The sequence below is a fragment of the Urocitellus parryii genome, chromosome 3 (assembly GCF_045843805.1).
Source record: "Urocitellus parryii isolate mUroPar1 chromosome 3, mUroPar1.hap1, whole genome shotgun sequence".
Taxonomy (NCBI): domain Eukaryota; kingdom Metazoa; phylum Chordata; class Mammalia; order Rodentia; family Sciuridae; genus Urocitellus; species Urocitellus parryii.
The window spans coordinates 213,441,435-213,466,529 of record NC_135533.1 but is presented as its reverse complement, the minus strand read 5'-3'; the positions used below and the strand labels follow the sequence as shown (position 1 = coordinate 213,466,529).

The window sequence follows — 25,095 nt, the reverse complement described above, 5'->3', positions numbered from 1 at the left end:
TCCTTTTTCCAACCTACATTTCAAATAGTTTCCACAGGTCCTGAGAGTAGACTGTCATGCTGTGGGCCTCTTCAGGGTTCTTTTAATGTGCTGGTTCCTCAGACTTTAGAAAAAGGGATTCAGTATAGGGGTGACAATGGTTGACATCACCGAAGCCACTGCATTACTTCTGGGAGAAGTGAGATGCTGAACCAAGGTACACTTGAAAGCTTCCTACATACAAATAGTAAGAGGCCCATGAAACCCACAGGCGGGGAGGGTTTTATACTTTTCACCTGATGATGGTATTCTCAGAATGGAGAAGACGATTTTATATCAAGAAAAAAAGGATCCCTAAGAGAGGAAGCAATCTAGAGATGGCAGCAACATAATAAATCATGGTATTATTGACTAATTTATCAGTATAGGTTAGATTAAGAAATTGAGAACAGTCAAAGCAGAAACTATCAAGTTCCACATCTTAGGTGGGGATATTGGAAAGAAATTAAACTGTGCAGCAGTGAGTCCAAAAGGCTTTCTAACAACAACATCAACACTAAGAAGTCACAGAGGTGATTGTTCATAATGACAGTGAAATTCAGAGAATGACAGATGGCCATAAGCTAGTCTCGGGCCATCACCCTGAGAAGCAGCTTACATACATTCAAAAAAGATAAAGAGAGACACTTGTGTCAGGCAGCTCCTATAGAAAATGATTCTGATGTTCTGTCCTAACACGGGGTGTGCACATAAATTTTGGACCAACCATGATGGAGATGAAATAGATGTCAGCCAAGGACAGATTATGTAGAAAGAAGTTCCGTAGATGTGTGAAGGTGGTACTCTAACATGATAGGCAGGGTGATAAAAATAGTTTCCAACCACTGTGAGCAGGTACATAGTCAGGAGTAATCTGAAAAAGATAGGTGAAGTTCAAGATCTACTAATAGATGATGGAGTGGAATTCTGAAACACCATTAATTTTAATAAAGAAATAGGGATAGAGAAAAGAAGCAACAAGGTACCCAGCAGTCTCTGTGGGTGTTTATGGATGTATACATGTGTGTGTTGGCCAGATTTCTGTTGTTGGGATTAAATACTGAGAAAACAATTCAAAGGAGGAGTCATTTATATCGGTTGTTCTAGTCAGCTTTGCATCACTGTTACAGGAACAGTGCAGAGTAGGAAATGGTTGTTTTGACTCATGGGTTCATAGGTTCAGCTATGGTTAGGCTACTGTGAGGCAGAGCATCATGGTGGAAGAGCATGCAGAAGAAAACAGCTCAGAATATGGCCACCAGGGAGTAGACAAAGAGCTCTGCTCTCCAGGGAGAAAATACAAACCCCAAAGGCACACCCCCAGTGATCTACCTCCTCCAGCCACATCCTAGCTGCCTACAGTTACCACCGAGTTAATCCATATCAATGGATTAATCCACCAATTAGGTTACAGTTTTCATAACCTATTCATTTCGCCTCCTAAAATTCTCACGCATCAACTTTTGAGGGACATCTCATACCTAAACCATATCCATGATCACTGGGACCTGTTGTCTCTGGTTCAGTAATGAGGCAGAACATCATGACAGAGAGAGGGTGGAGAGGAAATTGGCTCAAGTCAAGGATACCAGTAGCAGGCAAATACAGGAGGAGCCCAGGGTCAAGATACACACTTCAGGTCCATGCTGTAGGCTGTGAGTTACTTCCTCCAATAGACCCCACCTCCTAAAGTTTTAATCCCCTCCTACCTCCCAATAGTGACACCATTGAGCATGGAGGACCAAGCCTTCAACACACGAGTCTTTGGTGAACATTCCAGATCCAAACCATCTATCATTCTTATCTATCTATTTATCTATCTATCATGTATCTATCTATCTATCTATCTATCTATCTATCTATCTATCTATCTATCTATTTATCTATCTATCATCTGTCATCTTTGTATCATGTCTATCAATAATCAACATATCTGGTTGGTTTCACTGTGACTTTATTTACACATCCATGTACCATATATTGACCCTGTCCACACTCCCTTCAGTTCTCACTCCTCCTCCTCTCTCTCTGCCTTCCTCTGACCTGATTATTAGTCCCTCATTAACCTTTGGGTCATTTATTTTATTTTTTGTCATATAAGAGAAAACATGCAATCCTTGTCTTTCCATGTATGATGACCAGCATGATGATCTCTAATTGCACACAGTTTTTTTTTTTCTGCAAATGGCAGGATTTCATTCCTCTTTATGTCTATAATCAGTTCTCCATTACATATATATATAAATTTATTTTGAGAAATATCTGTTCAGGTAATTTGTCAATTTTTTAATGGATTTCTCATTTTGTTGTTGTTGTTAAGATTTTGAGTCTTTTATAGGCTCTGTATATGAATACTCTATCATATACATAGTTGTCAAAAAATTTCTACCCTTCTAAATGTTGTCTCTTCACTTTGTTGGTTGATCCATTAATTGTGAAAAGCTCTCTAATTTCATGTAATCTCATTGGTTAATACTATCTTTTATTTCCTGAGCTAGTAGATGTCTTCCAAGGAAATCATTACCTGTCCCAATAGTTTGTAGTGCCACCTCTTTGTTTTCCTCTAATAGTTTCAACATTTCCAAAATAGGGGTCTAGTTTTGTGGCGATCCAGTTTTCCCAGAACCACTTGTTGAAGAGGTTGCCCTTTTTCCATTTTATGCTTTTAGCACATTTGCTGCTCTTGAATTTCTTTCTCCAGTGCTTTGTAATTTTCACTGTAAATTCTTTTGCATCTGTTATAAGGCTTACTCACAGATAGCCTAAGTTTTTTGGCTGTTGTGAAAATAATTGCTTTTTTTTCTTCAGTGATTTTATTTATTTTTTTTTATTTATTTTTTATTTTTTTTATTGTTGGTCGTTCAAAACATTACATAGTTCCTCATACATCATATTTCACAGTTTGATTCAAATGAGTTATGAACTCCCAATTTTATCCCGTATACAGATTGCTGTATCACATCAGTTACCCTTCCATTGATTGACATATTGCCTTTCTAGTGTCTGATGTATTCTGCTGTCTGTATTATTCTCTACTATCCCCCCTCCCCTCCCCTCCCCTCCCCTTTTCTCTCTCTACCCCTTCTACTGTAAATCACTTCTTCCATTTGAATTATCTTGTCTTACCCCTCCTTTCCTCTTATATGTCATTTTGTATAACCCTGAGGATCGCCTTCCATTTCCATGCAATTTCCCTTCTCACTCCCTTTCCCTCCCACCTCTCATCCCTGTTTACTGTAAATATTCTTCTCAAGCTCTTCGTCCCTACCCTGTCCTTGTTTACACCCCTTATATCAAAGGAGTCATTTGGTATTTGTTTTTTAAAGATTGACTAGCTTCACTTAGCATAATCTGCTCTAATGCCATCCATTTCCCTCCAAATTCTATGATTTTGTCATTTTTAAATGCAGAGTAATACTCCATTGTGTATAAATGCCACATTTTTTTAATCCATTCATCTATTGAAGGGCATCTAGGCTGATTCCACAATCTTGCTATCGTGAATTGTGCTGCTATGAACATCGATGTAGCAGTGTCCCTGTAGCATGCTCTTATTAGGTCTTTAGGGAATAGACCGAGAAGGGGAATAGCTGGGTCAAATGGTGGTTCCATTCCCAGCTTTCCGAGAAATCTCCATACTGCTTTCCAAATTGGCTGCACCAATTTGCAGTCCCACCAGCAATGAACAAGAGTGCCCTTTTCCCCACATCCTCTCCAGCACTTATTGTTGTTTGACTTCCTAATGGCTGCCAATCTTACTGGAGTGAGATGGTATCTTAGGGTAGTTTTGATTTGCATTTCTCTGACTGCTAGCGATGGTGAGCATTTTTTCATGTACTTATTGATTGATTGTATGTCCTCCTCTGAGAAGTGTCTGTTCAGGTCCTTGGCCCATTTATTGATTGGGTTACTTGTTGTCTTATTGTCTAATTTTTTGAGTTCTTTATATATTCTGGTTATTAGGGCTCTATCTGAAGTGTGTGGAGTAAAGATTTGTTCCCAGGATGTAGGCTCCCTGTTTATCTCTCTTATTGTTTCTTTTGCTGATTCTAGTTGTTAACTCTTGCGCTATGGGTGTCCTATTGAGGAATTTGGAGCCTGCTCCCACAGTATGTAGATCATAACCAACTTTTTCTTCTATCAGATGCCGTGTCTCTGATTTAATATCAAGCTCCTTGATCCATTTTGAGTTAACTTTTGTGCACGGCGAGAGATAGGGATTCAGATTCATTTTGATGCAAATGGATTTCCAGTTTTCCCAGCACCATTTGTTGAAGATGCTATCCTTCCTCCATTGCATGCTTTTAGCCCCTTTATCAAATATAAGATAGTTGTAGTTTTGTGGATTGGTTACTGTGTCCTCTATTCTGTACCAAGTGATTTTATTATTGATATAGAGAAAGCTACTGATTTTTGTGAGGAGATATTTTATGCTGGAACTTTACTGAATTTTTTAGTTCAGATTGTCTTTTGGTAGAGACTTTAGTATTTTCTACAGATTGGACAATATTAAACACATGAATTTTACTCCCCCTTTCTTATTTGCCTTTTATTTATGTCTTTTGTCAAATTGATTTTACTGAAATTTGTTTGACTATATTAAGTAGGAGCAGTGACAGTGGCCACCCATGTCTTATTCTTGACCTTAGAAGAGATGTTTTCACTTTTTCCCATTTATGCTGGCTATGGATTCATCATGTACAGCTTTTATTATGTCCAGGTATGAACTTTTATCACAAAGGGAGGTTGAATTCTATGAAAGGCTTTCCTGCATCTGTTGAGATGACCATGTAATGTTTATCCTTGATTTTATTTATGTGCTGTATTATATTTTTTATTTGTGTTTGTTGAAATATACACAATGAAGCCAACTTGATTTTGGTGTATGATGAATGAAACAAATATGATAATGGTGCAATACAGAACCACAAAACCTAATTCCTGTCTCAGAAGATCCATAACTGCAGTCTATGCCCTTTGAACAGTTTCTGTCCGTGTACCTGGTCACAGTGATTGGGAACCTGCTCCTTGTTCTGGCCGACACCTTAGAATCTGACCTAAAGAGCCTCATGTGTACCTTTCTCTCCAAACTGTCCCTGCCTGACATTTGATTCATCTCCACTGTGGTCCTAGTGATGATTGTGGTCATCCAAACTCAAAGGAGAGTCATCACCTACATGGGCTTCCTGACACAGGTGTTTCTTTTTTCTCATTTTTGTATGCATGCATCTGATGGTGATGACCTGTGACCAGTCTGTGGCCATCCAGCACCCTCTTCATTACCAATCATCATGAACCCTCCCATCACTGACTTCTTATTTTTTGTCTTTTGGAGGTTAATATTTTGTAATTCTTGTTGCACAGTTTGACTGCTTTGAAATTTAACTACATCAAGGATGCGCATATTTCTATTAGTTTATATCAGTCTTTAGAAGTTCTTAATCTCTCCTGGCCTGATATCTTCAATAACTACATTGTTGTCTACTTCACTGTTGCCATATTTATTTATTTTTATTTCCCATTATGGAGATCCATTTATCTTAGAAAAAATTACTTCTTCCATTAGGAAAACCATGTGTGACTGGGTGAAAATTATAAAGCTTTGTCCACCTGTATATCTTACCTGTCAGCTTTATGCTAACATTATAGAACAAAACTTGGCATGTACCTTAGTTCAGCTATATTGTATTTTCCCCCAAATGGTGCTATGACATCAATGATGTACACTGAGGTCACCTCTATGCTTGAATCCTTTCATCTACAACCTGTGAAACAAGAACATTAAAAGTACCCTCAGTTGGGTCCACAGTACCTTAATATCATTACCTATAGACCATTTCAAATATAGGTCTATAAACAATTTGTCTTTAATCACACTTATTGGCAATTCAAGGGCGTGTATTCATTGTCGTGTTTCATAGAGGAACAGGGTTTGGAAGGTTTGTGAGTGGAGTAAATTGGGAATTTTTTAAACGAGTATGAATTATTAGTTTGGGAAGATAAAAAGGTTCTGGAGCTGCATGATGGGGACAGTTTCACAACAATGTGAAGGTAATTCATTTCACTGAAGTTTTTATTTCATGTGGTTTAAATGTTCACTTTTTGTTATATACTATTACTCTAATAAAAATGGAAATAATTGGTAGATTGATCTTTTTTTATAAAAAAGAGGAATGAAATAAATGAACAGTATACACAGGGTTTATAGTGAGGAGGGGAGCGTCAAAAAAATGTGGACATTAATTTTCTCTTTGTCTTTTTCCTGCGTTAGAATTAGGCAGTCCCTAGAGATTTGGGTAACATGGACAAATATGGATAATTATGAACTCTGTGCATTGTGCCTTCAAGGTTGAATAAAAGTCAAAATTTAGCCTGTCCCTACAGTCCTTCAGTCTGATAGCTCTAGCATAGTGTACTCCACACCTGTTCATGCATCTGGAAGCTCCTATCTGACATTGTCTTCATATCAGTCCTGAAGATGGACTCGAGTATACACTGGTCACCAGACACATGAGGGCCTTTGCATTTACACTCCGTGGTGATGACCCAGCAGAGAAGCAGCCCAACCCAGTAAGTACAGAGGGAACCTGTGCAGTGGGAAGGACTCTTGGAAATGATTTTTAGTCATCATGAGCACACACGTGAAGGTTGGGTGGCCAGATAGGAGGGTACCAATGTGCAAGTCTTCAGCTACGAGAACAGTGAAGTTTCCGTTCCTGATTGTGTTAGGAATATCAGGAATCTTATTCAGAATTTGCTTTCCACCCAATCTAGTTCTACTTCCCATTGGTATCTTGCATACTACAGCAGAAAATGAGTCCCCCTAAACTATTTCTCAAGAACATTAAAGGCTTATTAAGGCAATGAAAAGTATGAAGAAGATGATGCTCAGCCCCTGCCCTTACTGTGGGGCCTCCTAAGTACTCAGTGCAGTTGCTGTCTGTTCCAGTAGCTTATTTCATGTGTTTTATCATGCTGCAGTTATTTAAGGCCTAAATCATTATTATTTTGGAGAAATGAAAGAGCACCTTTTTGTGACTCATACTAGGCTTTTGGGTAGAAGAGTGAATCTATGTTTGAACTGGGCTCTTCAATTGTAGACAAAGGGCTACAGACCAGGAGAATTCTGGAAGTTGTTCCCTTCCCAGCCCAACCATCTACTTCTCTTCCTTGTCACTCCAGGTGGAGACCCCTGGCTCACTGTTCTCTTCTCTTCTCTGGTAGATGACATGGGACAGCAGTGGTCGGCACCTGAAAATTCAAGGGCAGTTCAAGGTCCTCGGTCAAGATTACAGAAATGGTAGGCTCATAATAATTCAGCACATAATTACAGAAATGATTCCTTTCTCTCCCTGTCTATTCTAGGACAGCCTTGCAGGTGCCCACGTCTTCATCTGTACATATAAATCATCCACTGAACCTGAAAAGGAGATGTGATGACAGGTCTTAATTTCATTTCTAACCATAAAACCATAATAGACTTAAAAGTATTCCTCCTGTGTACCAGTGGTTAAGAGTTCTGGTCCTCTGCTTTAAACATTTCATTTGGCTTAGACCCCATAAAAAGTTTTCAGGGATTGGATCCCGAGGCTAACAATCTAATTTAGGATCTTGTCAGGTCCACCTATATTTTCTGGGACAGACACAGCAGGGTTTTAGTGTTTGTGAGAATCACCATTACTCTTTGAATGGTTTTCTAGATAATTTACCTGCAGTAAATAGGACTAAACGTTAAAGGGATGTCCTATGTGATGCATGTATAATGAATTTGTTTAAAAGGACAATATAAAATATAGCCACACTTTTTATTGTTGTTATTATTGATGAGATTCATCTTCTTCTTACCATTCAAAAAAATATCTTGTAGCCTGAAGTGACCATTTTCCTATTTGTAGATGGGACAGTTCCTTTTTGTCCCTATAGATGCTTATTCTGTGTATTTGGAGTAGAATTTCTCACTCTCTTTCATTTCTGTTTATCTAGAGCTGGGCTTTTTGATGTGGTTTGTTTGTTTGTCTTGGCACAAAAGAGGCTTCATAAATTCTGTTTATGAATGGACCATTCCTTGGTTCCCCAAATTGGCCAGTTTGTTCCAACACATCTGGTGTCTTTATGTTCAGACCATTCAGAAATGTCTCAGAAAGAGAAAAGTTAAAACCATGACTTGTTTGTGTCCATGGTATGGATGCATGGCCCTTTTTTCTTTCAATATCATTTATAGAATTATTCTTTAAAAGATCATGGCACATATTTTTATGGGTATGAAGAAAGGAAACGAGGCAGAAATAGGAAGGACAGGTTCACTTATTGTTCAGGCTAAAAAAAAATATTTGTTTTTTCATCATTCCAAGCTCCGATGCCCTTTGACAATTGTATTTTTCAAAAAAGTCAGTATTGCCTTAATGATGGAATACATTATTGTATAAAAAACACACACACAAAGACCAAATATGTGGGAAGTTCCAAAGTCCCCTTGGCTTTCACACATGAGGTGAGATGCGTGTCACTCTATTGCCATTAAACTCTGTGGGCACAGAGAGGTGGAGACATCTACGTATATTCTGCATAGTGAAGCAGGAAAATGATACCTAACTAAAACAATGATTTTTCAAGTTCCATCTCAGGGCCACTTCTCCTTTCCTGGAGTGAAGTGGAAAATATCATTGGCCATACAAAATGAAATTCTTTGATGAGTTTTATTGGAAGGATTATTCCTGAACAGAATTCAGTGATATTTTAATGATATATCTTTAAAATATGAGGATTATTGATAAGGACTTATTTTGTTGGTAAAACAAATTTAGATGATAAATATTAAAAATAAAATGCATCAATTATTGGAAACCAAGCAACAATCCTCCACATACATATCTGAAAGTTATCACTGTGTGATATGGAGGAGGCACACGTATTTTTGAAGGATTGACACAATAATAAAATGACAACTTCAATATGTCCCTGCCCCCAGTTAAGCTATGCATCAGGTTAAGCATTTGAAGTCAACTTATGTTCTTTGTAGCTGTTATAAGCTTTGCAGCTTTTTCCCAGCTATATCCTTGTACCATGATGTTATGTCTCACCTCAGGCCCAAAGCAATGGAGCCAATCAACCATGAATGGGAACCTCTGAAACTCTGAACAAAATTAAACTTCTCCTCCTTTAAGTAGCTTATGTCACATATTTTCTTAACAAAAAAACCTGATTAACATAGCCTAGAAGATAACTGACATATAATGTTATTTTCTGATTATGAGCCATTGGCTTGCCTTTAGTATCCAGATAATGCAGTTGTAGCTGTAAGTATTTATATATAAATCTTAACACAAATTTATACCTTTGTGATAGAATAACATAAGGCATATTTCTTAATTTTCTTTATTGAGAAATAGTTTCTCTTAGAGAAGAATATTTATTTTTCTTAAAAGAGTATGATTTATTTTACTAAGATAATGGACCTGTTATGTATAATATTGTTAGTGTTTTAAACTTGTGCTGTTGATTTTCTCTAAAATAGGTGTGTATAGAAAAAATGAATAATATAGAAACCAATAATGAAAGAGTCCTAAGAAGGATGGGTTTGTTATATTGAGAAATACTGGTAAAGGAGTATAGAGCTCAATTGTGCATAATGTAATTGTGAGTGCACAAATTAAAAATTCACACAGAGTGCTGAATACTTATTTATTTGTCTCCTTCCCTCTATTGCTTTTCTTTTCCAAAAGGTTTCCAATGAATATAGTGGAACAAAATCTAACAAATGCCATGGAGTTCCATCTCATGGGCCTCTCAGGGGACCCAGACCTACAGCTTATCCTCTTTTGCCTATTCCTGTCCATGTACCTGGTCGCAGTGCCTGGGAACCTGCTCATCATCCTGGCTGTCAGCTCTGACCCCCACCTCCACACCCCCATGTACTTCTTCCTCTCCAACCTGTCCTTGGCTGACATTGGCTTCATCTCCTCCACGGTCCCAAAGATGCTGGTGAACATCCAAACTCACAGCAGGATTATTTCCTATGTGGGATGCCTGACACAGATGTCCCTTTTTAGTGTTTTTGTGTGTATGGATAGTCTGCTTCTTAGTGTGATGGCCTATGACCGGTTTGTGGCCATCTGTCACCCCCTGCATTACCCAGTCATGATGAATTCTCGCCTCTGTGCATTCTTAGTGTTTGTGTCCTTTTTGTTTAGCATTTTAGACTCCCAGCTTCACAATTTGATTGCTTTACAATGTACCTACCATCAGCATGTGGAGATTTCTAATTTCTTCTGTGACCCATCTCAACTTCTTAATCTTATCTGTTCTGACACCTTCACCAATGATATGGTCATGTATTTTACTGGTGCCATGTTTGGATTTTTCCCCGTCTCGGGCGTTCTTTTCTCTTACTATAAAATTGTTTTCTCTGTTCTAAGAATCCCATCCTCAGGTGGGAAGTACAAAGCCTTCTCCACCTGTGGGTCTCACCTGGCAGTTGTTGGCTTATTTTATGCAACAGGCCTGGCCGTGTACCTTGGTTCAACTGTGTCATCTTCCTTCAAGAAGGATGTGGTGTCCTCTGTGGTGTACACTGTGGTCACCCCCATGCTGAATCCCTTCATCTACAGCCTGAGGAACAGGGACATTAAAAGTGCCCTGAAAAGACTCCACAGCACAGCATTCTAATTTCATTTTGTCATACATCCTTTTTCTAATGTGGTTTAGAACAATCAGTCATTGAGGCCTTCAAATCCTGTCTCCTTAAATCATTAATTTTGTGACTTCTTGGCTTTCCTTCCACTCTCTGGTTCCTATCTGATTACTATTTCCTTTGGTTTGTGTTTAATTCAATTGCTAAGTATTCTGAAATCCTTTTTCATTGTAAACATCATGATAAAATCAATGTACCCAGGTATCTTCTGTCATTTTTGAGCAAGGATTCTGGCCTCCAGGTGAAATACTAAACTAGTTTTTAAATAAAGGTAAAAGTGACATCATTTTGAAGGTCATGTGCATTTTCTTTTAAAAGTGAATATATCCATTCAGGCATATTATGTATAGGGGCCATATCAATGGTGCAGTCCCACTAATTTGCAGTCCCACCAACAATGAACAAGTGTACCCTTTTCCCCACATCCTCGCCAGCACTTGTTGTTTGACTTCATAGTGGCTGCCAATCTTACTGGAGTGAGATGGTATCTTAGGGTGGTTTTGATTTGCAGTTCTCTGACTGCTAGAGATGGTGAGCATTTTTTCATATACTTATTGATGTCCTCCTCTGAAAAGTGTCTGTTCAGGTCCTTGGCACATTTGTTGATAGAGTTGTTTGTTATCTTATTGTTTAATTTTTTGAGTTCTTTGTATATTCTGGATATTAGGGCTCTATCTGAAGTGTGAGGAGTAAAAATTTGTTCCCAGGACGTAGGTTCCCTATTTACCTCTCTTATTTTTTCTCTTGCTGAGAAAAACCTTTTTAGTTTAAGTAAGTCCCATTTGTTTATTCTTGTATTTAACTCTTGGGCTATGGGCGTCCTATTAAGGAATTTGAATTAACTTTTGTGCACGGCGAGAGATAGGGATTCAGCTTCATTTTGTTGCATATGGATTTCCAGTTTTCCCAGCACCATTTGTTGAAGATGCTATCTTTTCTCCATTGCATGCTTTTAGCGACTTTATCAAATATAAGAAAGTTGTAATTTTGTGGATTGGTCTCTGTGTCCTCTATTCTGTACCATTGGTCCACCTGCCTGTTTTGGTACCAGTACCATGCTGTTTTTGTTACTATTACTCTGTAGTATAGTTTGAAGTCTGGTATCGCTATACCTCCCGATTCACACTTCCTGCTTAGAATTGCTTTTGCTATTCTGGGTCTTTTGTTTTTCCATATGAATTTCATGATAGCTTTATCTATTTCTACAAGAAATGCCTTTGGGATTTTGATTGGCATTGCATTGAACCTGTAGAGAACTTTGGGTAATATCGCCATTTTGATGATGTTGATTCTGCCTATCCATGAGCAGGGTACATTTTTCCATCTTCTAAGATCTTCTTCTATCTCTCTCTTTAGGGTTCTGTAGTTTTCATTTTATAAATCTTTCACCTCTTTTGTTAGGTTGATTCCCAAATATTTTATTTTTTTTGAGGATATTGTGAATGGAGTATTTTTCCTCATTTCCATTTCAGAAGTTTTGTGGCTGATATACAGAAATGCCTTTGATTTATGCATGTTGATTTTATATCCTGCCACTTTGCTGAATTCATTTATTAGTTCTAGTATTTTTTGAAGACCCTTTTGGGTCTTCTAGGTATAGAATCATGTCAACCGCAAATAGTGATAATTTAAGTTCTTCTTTTCCTATTTTTATGCCTTTAATTTCTTTCTTCTGTCTAATTGCTCTGGCCAGTGTTTCAAGAACTATATTGAATAGAAGTGGTGATAGAGGGTATCCCTATCTTGTTCCAGATTTTAGAGGGAATGCCGTCAATTTTTCTCCATTCAGAATGATGCTAGGCTCTCTTCTTCATTTTGACTGTTTTACTGGTAATGTTAACTTACTCCACTCCTTTTTATTGCTGAATAATATTCTACTGTGTGAATATACACAGAAGGCAAGCTGTTTTTCCTTCTACTTATTGATGGCCATTTGGATATTTACTAACTTTTGACAATCGTGAACAGTACTTCTGATAATTATGTGCACATGTTTATCTGTTTGAGTACAGCCATGTAACAGGTGAGAAACTGCATATACCATGGTTGCCCCACAGCATTGAATTTATTCATGTCTTGGCCATCTCAGTTTGTGGAGTATCCTCTGAAATGTTTGTACAATGCGAAATCACCTAACAAAGCTATTCTCCGATCCTACAGGGGCTGTTAAGCAGCAAATGTCTAAACTTGTTTTCAATTATTATATTAATATTCTCAGAATGGAACCACTGTGTCATATGGTCATTGTGTGTTCAATTTTTTCAAGAATAGCCAAATAAAGTTTGTATTCCAATACATAGAGTTTCTAATATCTTCATATCCTTTCCAATACTTGTTATTTTCAAAACATTGAAAGGCTAGCTTTGTATTGGCTGTGGAGTTGTCTTGTATTTTGCTTTGAATTTGCATTTGACGAACTGAGCTTCCTTGGGAGGCTTTTTGGTAGTTTATATGTCTTCCCTGCAGAAATGTTATTTCAACCCTTGCTCATTTAGCAGTGTAGGTGTGCATACTTTTGCTCCTACCCTGTGAGAGTTCATCATAAGTTGTGGGTACTTGACCCTTATTAGATACATGTTTTGCAATATTTTTTCCCTTTCTATATTGTCTTTCCATTTATTTCAATTGTACAATTTAACATCATTAACTAAATTCATTATGGTATACAATAGATTCTTTGATATTATTTATCTTAGGTGAATTTTGGTGTTCTTTCACCAACACCTACTAAATCCCTACCCACAGCCTTGGGCAGCCAACATTTTACTCTGTGTCTACTTGAGTTGACTATTTTAGATTCACATGTGAACCCTTGTGGTGTGTGCCTGGCTCATTTCTCTTAACTGAATGCCACATAATTTCACTCATGCTGCCAGAAAGGCCAAGATTTCCTTCATTTTATGCCTGAATAGAGTTTCTGTGAGTATACCCACCACATTTATTATCTAATCATCTGATTATAAGCACTTAACTTGATTTCATATCTTCGCTATTGTTAATCACACCATGATAATGGGAATGCACATACATTTTGACATTCTGATTTCAGATGTGTTAGATAAACATGCAGTCAAGTGATTGCTGGATCATATGGTAATTCTACTTTTAAATTCTTGAGGAAATTCCATAATGATACTCAATGGCTGCACCAAATTATACTCTCACTAGTAGTATTCAATAATCTCTTGTTTCCAAATCCTCTATGATGCCTGCTATCATTCATTTTTGGGTGAATGATAACAAGTGTGAAGTGATATCCCATGGTGATTTCAATCTGCATTGCCCTATTGATCAGTGGAAATAGAAGAAAATAAAAGTGAATGTCCTCTGAAGAGTCTGGTTTCCTTTTCTCAACAGGAATTTTGACTATATTCTGCATTCTGTCTGCCAGGTTTGAGGCATGGTAATACACATTGCCAATTTTTTTCAGCTGAAAAATTGTATATAGTTACGGGTGATTATGTGCTTTTTTTTTTTTAAGAGAGAGTGAGAGAGGGGGGGAGAGAGAGAGAGAGAGAGAGAGAGAGAGAGAGAGAGAGAGAGAGAGAGAATTTTAATATTTATTTTTTAGTTCTCGGCGGACACAACATCTTTGTTGGTATGTGGTGCTGAGGATCGAACCCGGGTCGCACGCATGCCAGGCGAGCGCGCTACCACTTGAGTCACATCCCCAGCCCTGTGCTGTTTTTATGTATGTTAACCCATTGTGTAATGGTCAAATCTGGTGAAACATATCTAAGTCCCAAAACATTACTTTGTTGTTGTTGTTGTTGTGAACACATTCAAAATCATTTCTAAAATTTTATGTTATTAGTTAACAATTCAATGTGTGCCATTTTTGCAAATCTATTGAATAAAGCATATATGTAAGGGAGAACTCGGTCTTCCATAACAAGAATCTGATAAAATTTCCTTTTTTTTTTGCAGTTCAGATTTATGTCTGTAAGGAGAATGTCCTGTATTTCCTTCTACACTACTGGTCTGTGGTTCTTATTCCTTTGTGATGTATGTTTTTTGTTAACATGGATAAGACCACAATTCTAACTTTTCTGTTAACTTAATATATGCTTGTATATTAAAAACCACTGGTCTTGACCAAGTTCCTTGGTACATTTGTACTGTCCTCTAATATTTTAGCATGTCTAACAAGTCTGCAGTAAAAGTGTTTTCCAAGTTTTCATTAATCTCAAGACTTCACTAAAGATGACGTGCTCACAAGTTATCTCATTTGATGGTGGACAGGATCCAGGTTTTTGCAGAATGGTAGCCAGAGGACTCCCTTAGTTTTAACCACAAGGGACTATCACGGGGCATCTCGTGGCATAGCAGCTGGCTTCCATCAGTGTGAGCCGGCAGGTGACAGGGAAATAGAACCAGTCCTTTACCCAGACATTGGTCTCTAAGCACCCCAAGATATGGCAATGTCCCTATGCTTTTAAGGAAGGTCCCCAACTCATCAAGACACCAATCTTTCAGGAAAGAATTCCCTTCAACAAAACTGGAAAACAGTCCTATCAACCTCTCTTCTGTAGTAGGAATTTCTACAGATGCAACCATGAACCTCCTTGATCTACAATGGAAAATAGTCCCCTTGGTTCTCTCCTAGCCACAGGGTCTGACTACAACACCATAATAAGCTTCAGTCATCCTGAGCCCAAAAACATGTGTACATGTTGATTTCTGATCTTTCACTCATCAGGAAAGTTCTCCTCTCACTCCAGGTGCATTATCTTTAGATTTTACTTGTGTGTGTGTCATCACCTAATGAAGTATTTAAGAAAATGTATTCTGACCTGTTTTTATTGAAGTTGATAAAATAAATTCTCATACAACTTTGACAATTATAGTTCTGGGAAACCTTCCACATTTCATCCATCACAGACTCTTGTGGCTCATTGTGACAAACTTGTGCATTAATCCTTCTCTAAGCAATATAATGAAGCCATATTACATACCCTAATAAGCTGTATGTGTATGGAAGAAAAGTTTCTATTTACTGTGCATGCATACATATTGAGGTGAACTTGACAGGAACAAAGAATCACAAAAGCATGAGCATGAAGCTGCATAGCACAGGAGGATGTTTGATGTTGAGAAATTTTGCTATATATGAGTGGCAGCAAAAAAATATAAAATTGCCATCATTCCATAATAAATAGATAGGATTAGACCCTAGACTCTGCACCATACGATAGTGTACAAACATGTTGACTGAACCAAGGACAGATATGTTTCTGCCATAAAATTGGTCAATTATAGTACTTTTCCTAATCTTCCCTCACATAATGAATGTTCTTAATAGAAACAGAGCCATCCTAAATTCTCACATTTTTTTGATGTGCATGACAAATGTCTATCATCATTCTTTTACTCCTTTATTATTTGTAGAAATTTTCAAACCTCACCCACCATTGTATGATTCTTTGTCTTACAAGTACTGTTTAAGAAATCTAGATCCTCTTAGACAGTCATGATTAAATATACGCAAATTTTACATGTAATTCTTAAGAAGTACTTAGAGATCTTCTTAGAAGTTTTCAGTTTCCAGTAAAGAAAAATGTTTTTGTGTATATGAATGTCAAGTTCTCTTTTCCTTTTTTTGTAAGAGGGTAAATAATTTTTAACAGGCAGGTACATTTTGCATTTCACCTTTGATTTCCTTCACCTAAGTACCATTAAAAGTGGGTATTTTGAGGTCATGATAGTACCAAAATGTGCCCCAGTCCACTCAGCTAATAAAAATTTTCAGTCAATGCTGAAAATAAATTTTGGCCTTCCAAATCCATATGTTCCATTATTCCTTGGCCTGTAATACGTTAATAATGAGATCTTTGCTTTATTATCTATAAATATGGACTAAATATTATTGTAATCAGCATCCTTGACTTTATCTCCTGATCAAGCCTTTCAATGAAGTGCTTTGGTTATCAGAACCCTATAGACATGGGATTAAACAAAAACATGCTTTGTCTCATGGTGAACATCACAGTTTATAAAATCAGGATACTTATGAACTCTGGCAAAGCACATATCAACCAAATCCTCTAATGTAATAACAGGAGCTTTCATTGATAGGGAATTATCATTTAGCTGGCTCATGACATACTAATGCATAATCCTTGCACAGCTTTGAGAGAAAGCACTGTGGCTGTTGATTAGCTGACAAGGAATCTGAGGCTTAGATAGGAGCTGGGAGTTGCCAAAATTGTTGTGTTTATGAGTCAATATAGGAGAGATGAAGTGTCTACAATCCCTACGTTCTTTCTATTATGTTTCTTAATAAAAGAGTTTCATATCAGTTTTAGATGTCTACTGTGAACTTCATAAACTTTTCCCATGAAAGGTGTTACTACATCATGAAATTCTCTGAAATCATTAAATAGTTTAGGAAAACCCAAAACATTACCTGCATGAAGAGTCTACTGTGAGACATGAGTCAAAATTATTGTCTCACTTGTTAAGGTCTTCAGCTACCTATGGCTGGGGTCATAGACCTTGGAAATTGTAAAAGGTAAAAGAAGCCAAAATTTAATTTATTTGCAATGAAATAATTGGCATAGTACTCGGCACTACCTGGGCCACATGGAAAGTATAATGTGGCCCTGGTTGGAAGGGGTTTAGAGCTAAGAATTGGCCTTGAGTCTCAGATGAGACTTTGGACTTGGACTTTGGGGCAATGCTGGAACTATTAGGACTGTAGAGATTCTTAGAAATAGACTCAATGTATGCTGCTTTGTGAGATGGGCATGAGCTTTTTGGTGGCTAGAGCAGAATATTATGAATTGGATATGTCATGTCAAAAAGCTCATGTGTGAGGAAATACAAGAATGTTCATAGGTGAGGTGATTAGATTATGAAAGATGTAGCTAAATTGGTGGACTAATCCACTTGATGGATTTACGGGTAGGGTGTGGCTGGAGGAAGTTGGTCACTAGGAACATGATTTTGGTATACATACTTCATCCCCAATGAGTAGACCTCTCTCTGTTTCCTGGCTGTGATATCCTGAGGTGCTTTCCTCCGCCATGCCCCTTTGCCTCTCCTTGGGTCCAGAGAAATGGAGTCAGCCCACCATGGACTGAAACTCTGAAACTACAAGCCAAAATAAGCTTTTCCTCCTCTAAATTATTCTTGTCAGTCATGAAAAGTTGACTAAAACAATCTTAAAATATAAGGTACTTTGCATTAGAACAAAACCAATTTAATAGGAGAATCTTCATGAGATGCTCTTGTGTTCTTTTTCTACATTAGTGTTGAGAGCTATCCACTGCATAGGATTACCATTGGGCATTTAGAATGACCCATTAATATTGCCTACTATTTTTGTCAACAATTCTCATTCCACACATGGGGATTAAACCCTGGGCTGTGTGTATGTCATGCGATCCCTTCTCCACTGAGCTGCTCCCCAGGCCACAGTTGTCTTAGTTTTATGTAGACATATACATGTCCATACTGATTCATGTATCTATACATAATTTCCTTTAGACTTACCAAAAAACTACTTAATACTTATTGAACTAGTTCACAATGTAACGTCTATTTCCCCCAAAATGAAGTATTTTAAATAGCCATGTGGATTTAAATCTGTGAAGTATGCACAGCTGCTTCACATTATTTAGCCAATGCATGGCGAATCATAAGGGAGGAACAAACATCGTTAAATTAGAGAGTGTATGGTGAGAAAATCTTTTCAAAGTCCTTGGGTCTCTTTCCATATCATGCAAATGAAAATTTTCAGAAAATATGTGCATGTGAGATAGTTATTTGAATCCCAATAATTCATGCAGATTCCATTTTATTATTAATCACAAATTTTGTTTATTGTGATAAGACATATAAAAAAATTACCAATTTCACCATTTTATACACACTGTTTGGAATATTAATTACACTCACCTTATTGTGCCGCTATCACCAATACTCATTTTCAGAAATATTCATCTTTCCAAACTGAGACTGTACCCATTTTTAAAAACTCCAAATTCCTTCCCCCTCCCATAACTACAATGACACTTATACTATGAAACAAGACAAAGTCAGAAAACTACAAAAAAAAAATGAGAGGAAAGAAGGTGTGATTTACATTCAACATGTTTAGTTTTGTTAACTTTCCCAGCCTTCATTGCAAATGTATGCTACAGAACCTGGGGTTAGATCATCCTGCTGTGTAGCCTCCTCAGGGCACCTTTAATCTCCCTGTTCCTCAGGCTGTAGATGAAGGGGTTCAGCATGGGGGTGACCACAGTGTACATCACTGAGGCCACTGTACCCTTCTTGGGTGAATGTGGTACAGCTGAACCAAGGTACACACCAAGCCCTGTTCCATAAAACAGACAACTCACAGGTGAGATCCACAGGTGGAGAAGGCTTTATGCTTTCCACCAGTGGATGGGTTGCTAAGAATTGAGGAAATAATTTTATAGTAAGAGAAAAGAATCCCAGAGATGGGAAAGCCCCAAAACACAGCACCGACAAAGTTCATGACTATATCATTATAAAAGGTACCAGAACAGGCAAAACCAAGTAGTTGAGAAGGGTCACAGAAGAAGTTTGCAATTTCCACATCCTTAAAGTAGGTAAATTGTAAGACAATCAAATTTCAGCTGGGATTCCAAAGGAATAAACAAAAATGTCAACAAAACCAAGAAGCCACAAAGGCGAGGGTTCATAACTACTGGATATTGCAGGGGGTGACAGATGGCCACAAAATGGTCATAGGCCATCACAGTAAGTAGCATACTATCCATATTTCCAAAAAGGATGAAAAAAGACATCTGTGTCAGGCAGCCCACATAAGAGATGGCTCTGCCGTGAGTTTGAATGTTCACCAGCATGTTTGGGACTGTAGTGGAAATGAAGCAGATGTCAGCCAAGGACAGGTTGGAGAGGAAGAAGTACATGAGGTTGTGGAGGTGGGGGTCAGAGGTGGGGGTCATGACAGCCAGGATGATGAGCAGATTCCCAAGCACTGTGACCAGGTACATGGACAGGAACAGTCCGAAGAGCAGGGACTGCAGGTCTGGATTATCTGAGAGGCTCATGAGATGGAATTCTGATATGGATGTAAGATTTGAGGGTTCTGTATTGCTATTGCTTGAGCACCTTTTAAGATAGAATAAAATAAAAATTGGGAAACATGAAAAAAGAGAAGCGAAGAGAAATGGCTCTGTACTAACAGGATTGGTGAGATACCCAGTAGGGGAAGAGGAGCCGACTTACAGGGATCGCTGCTGGCATATAGAGGGCAGAAGCTCGACTCGGAGGGCACAGCTCCACCTACTGGAAGAGAAGAAAAGAGAACTCTAAGACTTCATTTAACATTTTTTCCCTTTTTTTTTCCATGTTCAATTTTTATTGTTCTTTCCATTCTCCTTTATTCTAACTATTTTTCTCTCTCTTTTTCTCTTTAAGGACTTCTTTCTTCCCCTTCCCCCTAACTTTCACCTCAAGCGTTAAGACTTTCATTATGGGTAATTTTCTAAATGCAAATAGGTGAATGTTCTGAGGCTGTCTATAGGGCTCCTAAGTACCTAGCTACTACCAAATACCATGATCCATTCGCCTGTTAATATCCCCCTTCAGTAGAGCAATCTTCCAAGCAGCCAAGACATACTAACCTTCATAGCATCATAGCACCCCACCTAAACATAAAGTCCTAAGACCAAACAACAGATCACTATATGCCTACAGAATCCGTAAGCCTCTTATGAAATGAATGAATCAGCTTTAAATTACAATAAACCCAACATCTCTAGACATAGTCTCCCACCACAAAGGAGAGACCACAGAGATATACAAAACCAAAACAAATTTATAGGAGAAAACAGAAACACAACAGTTAAACAGAGTTGGAAAGTAACGTGAACACCATGAATAAACAGGGGGAAAAAGGATTAAAAATAATGCAGGACAACTTAAATTTACGGGAGAAACTAGAGGCATCAGAAAAATGTACAGAGAAAGAACTCAAGGCATACCTGACTCATATGGAATGGAATATTAAAAAAGTCATTAGACAGCAAGCCCAAACAATGAAAGAATACTTTGAAAATGAATTACATAAACTGATTCAAGAAGCAAAAAATCAGTCTACCAGGAGATAGAGATTTTTAAAAAGATCAAACAGTAATGCTAGAAATGCAGGAAACCATAAACCAAATCAAAAACTCAAATGAGAATATTACAAGTAGACAAGATCAAATAGAAGTCAGAACATCAGATCATGAAGACAAAGTATATCAACTCGAAAAGAGTATACTCAACACAGAAAGGCTGATAAGAAACCATGAGCAAAACATCCAAGAGATATGGTATGTCATAAAGAAACCAAGCTTAAGAGTCATTGGGATAGAAAAAGGTATAGAGGTCCAAACCAAAGGAATGAGCAAACTGTTGGATGAAATAATTTAAGAAAACTTTCCAGACATGAAAGATGGAATGGATTGCCAAATCCTGGAAGCCTACAGGACCCCAAACATACAAAACAGTAATAGACCAACTCCTAGACACATTATTATGAAGATATCCAACATACAGAACAAGGAGAGAATATTAAAAGCTACAAGAGAAAGGAGGCAGATTACATTCAGGGGTAAACCAATTAGGTTAACAGCTGATTTTTCATCAGAGACGTCAAAAGCGAGAAGATCCTGGAACAACGTATTTCAAACACTGAAAAATAATGGATTCCAACCAACAATATTTTATCCAGCAAAATTAAGCTTCAGGTTTGACAATGAGATTAAAACATTTCATGATAAACAAAAGTTAAAAGAATTCGCAGCCAGAAAACCAGCACTGCAAAGCATTTTGAGCAAAACACTACAAGAAGAGTAAATGAAAAACAGCACCCAAAACGAACAGTGGGAGGAAACTCAGTAAAGGGGGGAAAATAATCAAAGTGGAAAACCAAGCCAATTTAAAATAAATAAACAAACAAACAAACAAACATGAGTGGAAGTACGAACCATATATCAATAGTAACCCTAAACGTTAATAGCGACATAGGCTAGTAACTTGGATTAAAAAAACAGATCCTACAATAAGCTGCATTCAGGAGACTCATATGATAGGAAAAGACATACACAGGCTGAAGGTGAAATGTTGGGAAAAATCATACCACTCACATGGTCCTCGGAAGTAAGCATGAGTGGCCATACTCATATCGGATAAAATAAACTTTAAACCTAAGTTAACAAAAAGGATAAAGAAGGACACTATATACTGTTAAAAGGAACCATTTACCAACAAGACATAACAATTATTAATATGTATGCACCAAATAATGGTGCTGCAATGTTCATAAAATAAACTCTCCTCAAGTAAAAGAATCAAATAGACCACAACACAATAATTATGGGTGACTTCAACACACCTCTCTCACCATTGGACAGATCCTCCAAACAAAAGTTGAACAAAGAAACTATAGAACTCAATAACACAATCAATAACCTAGACTTAACTGACATATATAGAATATATCAACCATCAACAAGTGGATATACATTTTTCTCAGCAGCACATGGATCCTTCTCAAAGATAGACCATATATTATGCTATAGGGCAATCCTTAGGAAACATAAAGGTGTGGAGATAATACCATGCATCTTATCTGATCATAATGTAATGAAACTGGAAATAAATGATAAGAAAGAAGGAAAAATCCTGCATCACCTGGAAAATGAACAATATGTTACTGAATGATCAATGGGTTACAGAAAACATCAAGGAGGAAATTAAAAAATTATTAGAGATAAATGAAAACACAGACACAACATATCAGAATCTATGGGACACAATGAAAGCAATCCTAAGAGGAAAATTCATTGCTTGAAGTTCATTCCTTAAAAATGAAAAAAAAAAACAAAAAACCACAAATAAATTATCTCACACTTCATCTCAAAACCCTAGAAAAAGAAGAGCAAAACAAGAGCAAATGTAGTAGTGAAAGGTTAATAAAATAGGTACTTGTCACTCTGTTTTTCTATATGCTTAACAGAACACTGTTGAAATCTTGTTCCCAGGATGTGTTGTCCCCAACTGTGAACTGTTTGCTAATCTTGTTCCCAGGATGTGCTGTCCCCAACTGCCAAACTGCTCACTCGGTTGCAGGCAAACTGCTCACTCGCCCTGACCCATCAATGAACTTCCCTCCCTGCCCTCTCCAAGAAAAGTATATAAGCTCTGCTCAAGCAGTTCTCAGGGCTCTATCTCTCTTTGCTATAGAGAGCTCGGGCCCCAGCATGCTGGTCTCCAAATAAACCCACCCTTCTGCTGTTGCATAAGAGAGTCTCTTGTGGTCTCTTACTCCGACGTTTCGCCGGACCCTTACATTTGGTGCGTTGGCCGGGAATTGCGCATCGCCGGACAGGGAGACCTCAACAAGACTCCTTTAGGGGGGTAAGTAAGGCGCCTTATCTTCTTCTTCTTCTTCTCCTCCTCCTCCTTCTTCTCCTTCTTGTTTTTCCTTTGCGAAAACTCAGAGTCTAGTTTTGGGCTGGAGAGCGTGAGCTCTCAGGGCCTTCTGGTTTTGGGCTAGAGAGCGTGAGCTCTCAGGGCCTTCTGGTTTTGGGCTAGAGAGTATGAGCTCTCAGGGCCTTCTGGTTTTGGGCTAGAGAGCGTGAGCTCTCAGGGCCTTCTGGTTTTGGGCTGGAGAACGTGAGCTCTCAGAGCCTTCTGGTTTTTCTGGTTTTCTGGTTTTGGGTTGGCAGAGTGTGGTTGTCAGCGGAGAGCGTGAGCTCCCCTGGCGGTGGTGGATAGACGTGTCCCTGAAGCCACAGACCACGTCTCCTCAAGGGACGCTTTGGGAGACTCTGGGGGGGACGGAAGTGCCCCCATCTGGGAGGGACAAGGTGCCCTCATCTGTATTCTGCTGCCAACCCGTCTGGTCTTGCCGGCATCTATTCTTTCTCTCAGGTTGAATTCACTGTCTGTTTTAATCTTTGCCTCTAAACTTGTGTTACACGTTTATTGTTTAGTGTGTGTCCGTGTTAGTGTCACGTTTGTATTGTCCCTGTCTTTGTTCAAGTAACTTTCATTATGGGACAGAGTCATTCACTGGACTGAAGTCCGCATAAGGGCTCAGAATCTTTCTTTTTCAGTAAAACACCGGACCTGGCAGACTCTCTGTGCCACAGAATGGCCCGCTTTTGGAGTTGGATGGCCTCCAGAAGGATCTTTCTACTACCCACTAATTTGAAAAGTCAGAAATATTGTCTTTGTCTTTCAGCCGGGGCCACATAGCCATCCAGATCAACAGCCGTATATCTTAACTTGGCAGGACCTTTGTGAATCTCCTCCTCCACCCTTTGTTCTCCCTGAGTCTCAAGATTTGACTCTGCTGGACTCTCCTCCCTTTCCTTATCCCCTGCCTTCGTTCCCCAACCCCCAACACCCTCTAAGTGATTCCCCTGATGCTGACTCAGATTCTCCACCATTGAAGGAGGTTAAACAAGCCCAGCACCCTCCAGATGACTTCCCTGAGGCACACATAGCCCCTCCTCCCCTGGAGGAAGCTGGCCCGGCTAAAGGAACTTGCCGGCAGCAAATGATTAAAAACCCTGAAGCCCCCGTGATACTTCCCCTCCGTCCTCATGGGCCAATGATAGAGGATGACCATGGTGGAGAAATGCAAGTCTACCAGTATTGGCCTTTCTCCTCTTCAGATCTATATAACTAGAAAAATAACAATCCCCCTTTTTCCGAGGACCCCACCCGGCTCACAGGTCTGATCGAGTCATTGATGTTTTCACACCAGCCTACTTGGGATGACTGCCAACAACTCTTAGGCACTCTCTTCATGACAGAGGAGTGAGAGAGAGTCCTCCTGGAAGCAAGAAAAAATATCCTCGGACCAGATGGGCGACCGACACAACTTCCCAACATAATCGAAGCTGACTTCGATTATGACCCCAACACCTTTGAAGGTAGGGAGCATCTGTCCACTTATTGCCGGGCTCTAATAGTGGGTCTCCAAGCAGCCGCTAGATGGCCAACTAATTTGACCAAGGTAAGAGAGATTATTCAAGGGCCTAATGAATCACCCTCTATGTTTCTAGAGAGAATTATGGAGGCATATAGGAGATATACTCCTTTTGATCCTCAGGCAGAGGATCAAAAGGCATCTGTCACGATGGCCTTTAATGGGCAAGCTGCCCTGGATATTTAAAAAAGGTTATAACGCTTAGATGGATTACAAGATATGACTTTAAGAGATTTAGTCAGAGAAGCTGAGAAGGTATACTATAAGAGAGAAACTGAGGAAGAGAAGTGAGCAAAGGGAGGATGAAAGAAACAAAAGACAGACTGAGGCATTGAATAAGGTCCTGGTTACAACAACAAATAGGCCAGAAGTTAGGAGACAGGGAGACAGAAAGGGATACCTG

At 38.5% G+C, this 25,095-nt stretch overlaps 1 protein-coding gene and 1 pseudogene across 1 annotated transcript; one reads left to right on the top strand and one right to left on the bottom strand.

Moving 5' to 3' along the window:
- The first annotated feature begins 9,747 nt into the window (after positions 1–9,747).
- On the top strand, positions 9,748–10,683 carry LOC144253917 (olfactory receptor 7E24-like). The gene has a single exon (XM_077796565.1). The coding sequence runs from the start codon at positions 9,748–9,750 to the stop codon at positions 10,681–10,683; it is 936 nt and encodes a 311-aa protein (XP_077652691.1).
- An 8,178-nt stretch (positions 10,684–18,861) lies between these two features.
- LOC113177675 (olfactory receptor 7E178-like) lies at positions 18,862–21,874 on the bottom strand (annotated as a pseudogene).
- Between the last annotated feature and the right edge of the window lie 3,221 nt (positions 21,875–25,095).